General features: G+C 45.9%; 1 protein-coding gene across 2 annotated transcripts; it reads left to right on the top strand.

Moving 5' to 3' along the window:
* Positions 1-331: 331 nt before the first annotated feature.
* Polr2m (RNA polymerase II subunit M) lies at positions 332-8402 on the top strand. 2 transcript variants are annotated; one of them, XM_042281224.2, is made up of 4 exons: positions 332-611; positions 2662-3300; positions 5425-5629; positions 7309-8402. In XM_042281224.2, exons 1-4 carry the CDS (start codon positions 499-501, stop codon positions 7450-7452), a joined length of 1101 nt encoding a protein of 366 aa, XP_042137158.2. In that variant the 5' UTR covers positions 332-498; the 3' UTR covers positions 7453-8402. The 2 variants fall into 2 exon arrangements, with proteins under 2 accessions (XP_042137158.2, XP_076432752.1); XM_076576637.1 differs by lacking the exon at positions 332-611 and adding an exon at positions 651-1638.
* Positions 8403-9821: the final 1419 nt, after the last annotated feature.

The raw sequence follows: 9821 nt of genomic DNA, 5'->3' as shown, positions 1-9821 counted from the left end.
CGTAACCACTGAGCCATTTCTGCAACCCCCTGTCATTTATTTTTATTGTGATTATTGTTCATTCAGGAATGCCTGTGAAATATTTGTCCAAATTTTGTATTTCTTAATTTTAGATGCGACACTATTACATCTGCCATATTTCACTTATTAGAAGTGAGTCAGGAAGTCTTTGACATGAGTGTCCTACACTTACTCAAAGCGCAGGCGAATAGCTGGGAAAGCAAAGGACCCACATCCCGAGAAAGCGCGCCAAAGCCAGACACTTCTGCGGTGATATCACTTCCGCCCCTGCGCGCTTCCTCGGGCGCCCCCTGCTCCTGGGCTCTGTCCGTTTCCGGCCTTTCCCTGAAGCTCCGCTCGGCTGGAAGAAGCCGTTCTCTTCCGGGAAAATGGCGACTCCCGCTCGCGCGCCAGAGTCGCCGCCGGCCGCCGAGCCTGCGCCCGCCGTGGGCCCCGCTGGGGAGCCCTGCCCGCCGCGCCAGCCGCAGCCCGTGCACAATGTTCTCGCTGCCCCGCGGCTTCGAGCCCCCAGCTCCCGAGGACTTGGGGCAGCGGAGTTCGGCGGAGCTGCGGGAGAGGTTGAGGCGCCAGGAGAGACTTTTGCGCAACGAGTAAGCTGGGGGGCTCGGGGGCGGGGGGTCGCGGTTGCCGGGGACGGGGGATCGAGGAATAGGCCCTCGGGGGTCGGGATCCGGGACCAGCCTCCCGCGCCCCAGCGCGGCCTTTCGGGCGAAGGTGACCTTGCGTGGGCAGGCCTCCTGGGCAGGCCCGGGCTGCGCGCGCCATGCCTCCATGCTGCCTGGCCCTCACTGGGCAGCGGCGCCCGCCCGCTCCGTTCCACGTTCCCACAACGGCTTGGAGAGAGTCTGGGTACCAAATCCTCTTCACCAGAACGTGTCGATCCCCTCTCCTCGATCTAGAGCCCCACTCTTCCCCAAACCAAAGGAGATGGGGAGAGGAGCTCTCAAGAGTGGCCAATCGGGCCTAGAAAGTTTCGCGCCCCCGTAGTAGGGTAGATGATGATAGCTGATTTTTTTCTTAAGGCAGCTTTGTTTAAGATGGGATTGAAGTAATAAGAGGCAGAAGACACCAAAAGGATATTTTCCGAGAGATTTTCAGCGGGGGGGGGGGGAATGAAGGCAGTCGAGGGACTGGAAAACTTAAATACTGGTGAACTAATTTGGAGATAAATATATAGTTGTTTTATTCACATATATGTATATATGTATGTATATATATATTCATAGTTAACAGGTGGCTGAAATTTCTGGAGAGCCACAAAGGATAATGAGAAAATTGGGAGAGAGGAATGGATTCAAGGTTAACTCTTTATTTCGGGTGTATGTAATTGAAGGGAGTAATGACTGGCGTTTAGTTAGTTAAAAGCCAACTGATTAAACCCTGAGAAATGGTACTAGGCTCGAGAGAGGGCCGAAAAAGCAGAGGAAGCTGCAATGCAGAGAGATGTTGGTACTGTTGAAAACCTGCAAATGAATGAATGTGGTGTGGTGGTAGGAAAAATAGGGACCTAAGAGGTCTCCATTTGTTATGTAACCATGGAAAAGAACCAGAAAGGGAATTTCACTGAGAGAAAGGAGCCAGTGACCACTTTGCAGGAGGGGTTCCTACTGGAGACAGGTAGGTGTTTTGATTTTTCCAGAATGGGTTGTTAATATTAGCAATAAATTAATGTTTTGATCTCAGGACATTTTTAGATTCTTTAAGAATTACTAGGCATCCCTAAGAGCTCTTGTTTATGTATGCTGAACCTAGAAATATTACTGATTTATCAGAAACAACTAAGAATTCTTTCAAACACAAAAACACATAAGTCCCCTTCCTTTGTAAGATGGTGATGTCATCCCATTATGTGACCTCTGGTAAACCTGTGGTACTACCTGTTGTACTCACCTTCTATGACAGAGATAGCAAATAGTGCCTTTGACCCAACAGAGCCATTCTTCAGCCCCAGGGGTTCAGAGACAACATTTTAAAGACCACTGGTCTTTGACAATGTGTTTATTGTACAGGTTGAGTATCTGTTTTCCTAAATGTTTAAGACCAGAATTTCATATTTTTTTTTTTTTGGTTTTTCGAGACAGGGTTTCTCTGCGTAGTTTTGCGCCTTTCCTGGAGCTCACTTGGTAGCCCAGGCTGGCCTCGAACTCACAGCGATCCGCCTGGCTCTGCCTCCCGAGTGCTGGGATTAAAGGCGTGCGCCACCACCGCCCGGCTCAGAATTTCATATTTTTAAGGGACTTGGAATATACGTGTGAGTGTATATAGAGACAGTGTAGAGTTAAGACCCAAATCCAAACATGAACTTCGGTTGTTTTTATACATGGCTTGAAGGTAATTTTGTACTGTGTTCTTTATAGCTTGGGTTTGACTGCATTTCATGATGTGGTCAGGTGTGAAATTTTCCATGGGGCAGTCAATTGCAGATTTTAGATTAGGAAGATACAACTTTTATTCCTGAAATTCTGATTCAATGAAATAATTCCCCAATCAAAGCACTCCCTTGATGGGGGGGGGAGATTAAAAAAAATTAAAAGCCAGCTTTTCTTCAAGGGTTACATTTTGCCTTTTGAATACTGTGTTTTCATGTGTCAAAACATGGCTCTAATGTGTACCTGTTGGTTTCTTTTTTGCATTCGACAGAAAATTCATTTGCAAATTGCCCGACAAAGGTAAAAAGATTTCAGACACCGTTGCCAAACTGAAAGCTGCCATTGCAGAACGTGAAGAAGAGGTTAGAAGGAGACGTGAACTGTTTGATCCTGTTAGTGTAGACTGTAAGCTAAGGCAAAAAGCAACCACAAGAGTTGATACCGACATAGACAAAGCCCAGAATTCTGACCTGATGCTTGATACTTCATTAGTTCTTGACTGTTCCTCTGTAGACGTCAAATCATCTAAAACCACCTCAGAAACACAAGGACCTGTCCACCTCACTCACCAAGGCGATGAAGAGACTTTGGAGGCTGGCTGCACAGTGAACACAGGCGCAGCTCCCGGCAGCAGAGCCAGGGCACCCTCATCTGAAGTTGACAAACATCCCCCCCAAAGCCCTGTTTCAAGTCAAGCGGAAGACATTTCCAGCAGCATTGACAGTCTGTTTATCACTAAGCTGCAGAAGATCACGATCACAGACCAGAGTGAACCCTCAGAAGAAAACACCAGCGCTGAGAACGTGCCAGGGCTCCAGACTGAGACTCCTAAGAGGCCTCATTACATGGAGGTGCTAGAAATGCGAGCTAAAAACCCAGTGCCGCCACCACCTAAGTTTAAGACCAATGTGTAAGTGTCGAGGAACAGGCTTGTCCTAAGGCTGTTATGTGGTGATGTCAGTTCAGAGAGTGCTGTGAGGAGCTTGTAAGCAGGAGTGAGCATACTGTGAAAATAGACCAGCACGGCTAGACTGGAGAACTGCTTTTGAAAGAAATGAAGTTAGTTTTGAAGGAAGTCCTAGAAGGAGTTTTAAATAGCAGCCGGGGAGCAGTGTGCTTCAAGATACTTGGCCAGTGTTTCGTCATAAACACAGCGGGAGGGCGGATGTATCGTGACTTTTTTCAGTACCGTTTGCTAGTGTGCAGCTCCCCCTCAATTGCTGTGTAAGCCCAGAGAAGCAACTGCAGGAACTCATGGGCTGTTCATCAGGAAACAAAACAAAACAAACTGTGTTCACTACAAGTGGGCAGCAGAGCTCTGGGCACACAGGGAGGTAAAGATTTGCTCCTTAAAGAGCCTGGAATCTAGAGGACCACTCAGGGTTTCCAAACTTGAAGAAATGTTAGACTAGGTGATAGTAGTTTCCAGAAAAGGGACACTAAAAGGATTTTTTAAAGATTTAACTGAAAATAGATTTGGGGAGAATGCGGGGGGATCTTGCTTTTGAGTTCTTTGCTATAATGTTTCTGAGATCAGCAGGAAAACAAAGAGCTCTGTGAGGAGAAGAGAGTTGTAGTAGTACTTAGGCCGTCTGCAGGAGTACCGCTGGGTAACGGCCATCTTTACGTGGTGATGTCAGACACAGGGAGACCATCTGCTTAGGGAAGCTTCAAAAACCCCACATCATGTTTGTTCTTGCAGAGACTTTAAACCTACTCCACTGGGGTTGGGGACTTAGCTCAGTGGTAGAGTGCTTGCTAGGCCTCAGCTCTGAAAAAAAAAAAACCTACTCCACTAATGATTATTTTAACCTTAAATGGTTTCTTGTGTTTAGAAAACCAGGTCCTAGTACATTGATTTTCAGCTAGAAAAGTAACCTTTGAGGAAGGTGTCTTGTGAAGGGGTCTCATCTTCTCTGCCAAGCATTCTCTTCACTTCTAGGAGGTCACATTGGAAGACCAGGTGTGTCAGAAAGAGGAAGGTGGCCCAGTCACGGCCATGTGGCCAGGAATAGGGAGGGTGAGGAATGAGCAGTGAGGGCCGCCAACATTAGTGAGCTTGAGAGAGAAGGGGCAGCGAGTGCATGAGACCAGGAGAGGCTGCAGCTGGCCACAGATATGTGGTATTGGGCTTGTGGGTGAGCGGAGCTTTGAGCACAGTAAAAGGTGTGCTGGTGGCACTTTTCAACCTGTGGGTCATGACCCCTTGGGGGTTGAATGACCCTTTGACAGGGGTCACATCAGATATCCTGCATATTATATTTATGAGTCATAACAGCAAAATGACAGTTATGAAGTAACAATGAAATAATGTTATGGTTGGGGTCCCCACAACCTGAGGGACTGTATTAAAGGGTTGCAGCATTAGGAAGGTTGATGACCTCTGCTAGTTCCTCTGACCTTACCTTTCCTGATTTGTATACTATCTGGGTACTGGAGACTACCTCATCTGCTCATGGCTGACTTTGCAGAACTTCATATGTACATGGTCAGTTAGCTGTGAAACAGGACCACCTGGGGGTTCATTTCCAGTGCAGAATGCCAGTTCCTTCTGAGACATACACATTCATGAAGTGACTAATGACAGCACTGTATCATGTACCACCACCCTACCCCATCCATCCTGTTCTGCCCATGACTGTACGTGGTGTTTCCTTGATATCACCATCATCCTTGAAGGAGAAGGTTCTCATCTCTGGGGCTGTAATTGTCAATTCCACCCTCTAGCCTCAACTTCCAATGCCTCCCTTTCCTTCAGAACTGGTCAGGTTGTCAGTGCCTGTATTATATTCCACCGAAGCAGTATCATGTTTACTTCCTTTTACTGGGCATTAAGCTCTTTTACAAGCGTTCTCTGAGTGAGTGGAGGGAGTATAAGGTGTGAGGAGGAAAGCAGTGTTTGTATCTGTATGTGCGACCATTGTCAGCATCGAGCATGGGCAGACTTCATGCTATTACCCTGTAGAAGCAGTAGGCTCCTGGGCTAGGGACTGTCTTTGTGTATGGTTTGATGTGCCTGCTTTTCCTTTCTCAGGTTACCCACCCAACAGAGTGACTCACCGAGTCACTGTCAGAGGGATGAGTCTCCTGCTTCCTCAGAAGAGCGGCGACGCAGGGCTAGGCAGCATCTTGATGACATCACAGCAGCGCGCCTTCTTCCGCTCCACCACCTGCCTGCGCAGCTGCTCTCCATAGAAGAGTCGCTGGCCCTGCAGAGAGAGCAGAAGCAGAATTATGAGGTAATTCTGGAGTCTTGGGTTTTTCTTGTCTGTGTGGTGGCTGCTGCTTTGGGAGTCAGAATTAACTTTGGCTGACTAGACGGGTCACGTTTTAGAAATGTGCACTAGTTTTCAGTCACAAAGTTGTTAGAATTATAGGGACCCCAGTAATAATTCCCCAGTGGATGAGGGCGAGGATTGGAGTGACATGGAGCAGCTGTTTGCTGCTGCTGGGACAGCATATGTCTCTCTCCCGTGTGGCAGCTTCTCAGTGGTAAGAGCTCCCTCAGGGACCTTCTTAGGGGCACGGTTCCCAGTTCCATCTCCTGCAGTGCAGGGGCCAGCCCAGAAGGACAGGAGATCATGCTGGGTTGCCAGCCGCTGATGGGGTGCTTGAGACCATTACTCATGACCCTTGTGAATAGAGGCCTTTGTACTTTGGGTCTAAATCAGTTGTATATAGCACTGTGTTTTGCATAGAATTTTTAAAAATGGATATTAAGGTGTTGGTGGCACACACCTTTAATCCTACCACTTTAATTCCAGCAGTTGGGAGGTAAAGGCAGTCAGATCTCTTTGAGTTTGAGGCTAGCCTGGTCTGCACAGCTAATAAACGGTGAGACCCTGTCTATAAATAGAATGTATAACATTGTTGAAGTTTGTGTTCAGATTAGCAGGATGGGAGAAGTAAGCATGGAGATTAGTTATGGTTAGATTGTAACATTGTGAGTTTCTGGGAAAAGGCCATCCCCTCTCCTAAATTGCTTAGTTGGATTTTAGTCAGGTGCCTGCATCTGTTAAAGTCAAACTAGCTTTTACTCTGCTTGGCTTTTCCTAAGCATTCAGCTGGCATGGACTGGTATCTTTATGGCCCTTTGTGTTTCTTCCTCTTAGTGCATTAGAATTAGCATCAGATCCAACTGCTATGCTGGAGAAGTGACCTTTGAATTGTCTCTAGGGGGTTTTTAAATACCTGTCTTGAGACATTTTTAGGCTAAACCCTCTGAAATGGGTTGCCTTGACAGAATAGTAATAGTACGTACCAATTATTATGCCTACCCATAATGTTCATGGGCTGAGGTAAGGAGCTGCTGAAGTTGAGGAATGTATGGAGCTTGGGTGAATCAGAGATGAATCCTGAAGTCTACCAGCAGTTGGGTAATCTTGATGTGTGGAAAAGTCCCCTGACACTCCGAAATTTACTTGGACCTTTTGAGTGTTAATTTCTGAGACTTTACTTACTAAGGAACAGTCAGCATGCAGCATTAATGTCTTCACTCTTTTTGTACCATTGAGGTATACTCCTCAGACTTAGAAAATAAGATTTAATCTAGAGAAGGAAGTCTTTGTCTGTTGGAGACATTGGCACCACATTGATGATTTCTAATACAGACAGGTGGTTCTGTGTGCATGCAACACTTAGTGTATCTGTTTATAGCTGCCGTGGTGCTCAGCTGATTTCTCAGTTTCTTGTGCAGAGGTAAGCTGTTCCGATTGCAGCATTGCTTGCTAATGGAAGTCACTAGCAACTGCAGCAAGCGGACAGCTCTCAGATACATCACCTGTGTCTAACAGGACACAGCTGTCAATCTTCTGTGTTGCCAGAGACGGTGGGAATTATGCTCGTTTATCCCGGGTCTTGTTGAATATTGTAAGGGGAGCAGTACTGTGTAACTTGGGCTTTGTTCTTTGTTTTGAAGGAGATGCAGGCAAAGCTCGCAGCACAGAAACTGGCCGAGAGACTGAATATTAAAATGCAGAGCTACAATCCAGAAGGGGAGTCTTCAGGGAGATACCGAGAAGTGAGGGACGAAGATGATGCCCAGTCCTCGGATGAATTCTGAAGATGAGCACTGGGAGGATCTCTCTAAAGCTGACTGTATATCTCTATAAGCTATCATTGCCTCAGTGAACTTCCCAACAAGTATCAAGATCAGTGTCAGACTTTGTTGAGGGACAGCAGTTTTTAAAGTTACACAAAGGTAGCTACAAACTAAGAGCCCAGTTTGTCTTTCAGAAGATGATCTTCATGTGCTTGAACAGTTTAATATTTGAACATTGTGTTTGACCGTATTGTATTCCAGTTTTGCAGTATGTTGTGCATTGGTCTGATATTTTAGTGTGAGTAGAACACACTTTTTCTTTAAGATAGCTGCTTTTTCCTTATTCTTACTCTTATCAAATAGCATTGCTTATATCCTTTCTGGTGAAATACTTTGTTATCCCAGGCACCTAAATCAATTAGGAAGACCTGGTTCCCTTTCTTGAGATGTGAAGGGAGCAGTCTAGAGAATGGTACGCATGCTTGCATGGAGTTCCTGATGGTGGGTGTGAAGCACTGGAGGACACTCAAGTTGTCGGGGTTATTTGCTGCTCCTGTCTTCTCTGGGGGTGACTGCTACCTTTCTGTGGTGAAGCTAGGAGCACCTTGAGGAGGTGCTGCGTGGGGGAGGTCTTCTGAGCTGGTGTGGGGAGCTGCGCTTGGTTTCCCCTGACTTGACTCATTGCTCTCTTGGGTGATAGGTCCATATACAGGGCGCTCCTGTTTGGTAAGGAAACCGGTGTTTTTCTAAGAGTTACGGTTGAATTGTCAGCATACTGCTTTTTCCCTTTTTAAACCCAAAGAGGTGTTTATAGGCTGCAGAAACCACAGTCTCATGTATGTACACATTTGTGTTGTTTAAAATGATCATATGATCATCTCCAGCAAAGATAACAATATGTTATCAGAAAACCTTTGTCTATTATGTGGAACCTGTAAAAGAGAAATAAAATACCAATCAGAGCAACTTCACATGCTAATGGTTATATTTTTGTGGTACTTGTTTGAATTGGACTTCTTTAAAAGCAGTGTTTGCACATGACATTGGACTGCAAACATTTAGGTCGGATACCCATGTGAAGGTTCCATAGTGGATGCTTTTAGCTAACAGAAACAAGCACTTTCCATATCCCTCCCACTAAGCTGCTGTAAGAACCATATGGAACCTGTGGTTTTAAAACTACTAATAGATGATTTCAAAACAGATTGATATTCTCTACCTGTAGAATGAACTAGCGGTTCTGGGAGGTTGGTAAAGGAGAGCTCATGCACATGGCATGAGGTTGTACAGTCAGTCCCCTGTGAACTGACCACTCCATCTGTTAATATTGTATATATATTCTCAGTGTGCTTTGCTTTGCAAACATTTTCCTGTATTAAATGTTTCAAATCTCAGCCACAAAATGCTTTTCATGGCTGCTCCATAGCTTTTTAAACAATTGCGTATTTCACTAAATGATGATAGTATAATCAGTGAATGGCGATGTGACCACACCTCGAAAGGTTGTCACATCTTGCTTATTCCCAGACCTGTTCTAAAAATGAACGTGTTTTGTTCTTTCTCACGATGCTGGGGCTTGCACCTAGGGCCCGGTACAGACTGAGCCTGTGCTCTACCACTGACCTACATCACCAGCCTCAATAGACTTGACTTTTTTTTTTTTTTTTTTTTTTTTTTGGATTTTCGAGACAGGGTTTCTCTGCGTAGCTTTGCGCCTTTCCTGGAGCTCACTTGGTAGCCCAGGCTGGCCTCGAACTCACAGAGATCCTCCTGGCTCTGCCTCCCGAGTGCTGGGATTAAAGGCGTGCGCCACCACCGCCCGGCCAGACTTGACTTTTGAGACAAGGTCTCACCACGTTACCCAGGTTGGCTTTGCATTTGCTTTTCTCCTGCTTCAACCTCCAGGGTAGGTGGGGTTGCAGGCCTGCACCATCAGGCTCAGCTTAGAAGTGGGATTTCTAAGTGAGGATGCAGGTAAGTTTGAGGATCTTGGTGTATGTTACTCATGGCAGAGGTTATTTATAGTCCTTCTAGAAATAAACAATTTGAAGTTAATACTTAAAAGACATTTGCAGATTGCAAAGGGCGACAGTTCAAACACATGTTTCTTAATGAAGGTTGGGTTTGTTCATGTTAATGGCTTACTAGGGTAGTGGCGGCTCCTCTCTGAAGAACTTGTTTGAGAATGGCGTTGTCCATGTTTGCAGTCTTGGAGAGTTTGCCCCTTTCCTTGGCTTACCAGTTCTGATGAATGAAGACTGCCTTTTCACCCTTTGTCAGGCGATTCTTCTTCAGTGGGCCATTTGCCTTTCAATACAGTTTATGATGTTTATCTTGGCTTTATCCAAGAGTCTGCCTTTGCTTGTGTGCCTCAAAGAATTTTTTGTTTT

Source organism: Peromyscus maniculatus, chromosome 7 (assembly GCF_049852395.1).
Source record: "Peromyscus maniculatus bairdii isolate BWxNUB_F1_BW_parent chromosome 7, HU_Pman_BW_mat_3.1, whole genome shotgun sequence".
Classification (NCBI taxonomy): domain Eukaryota; kingdom Metazoa; phylum Chordata; class Mammalia; order Rodentia; family Cricetidae; genus Peromyscus; species Peromyscus maniculatus.
This window is presented reverse-complemented; position numbering and strand designations above follow the sequence as displayed.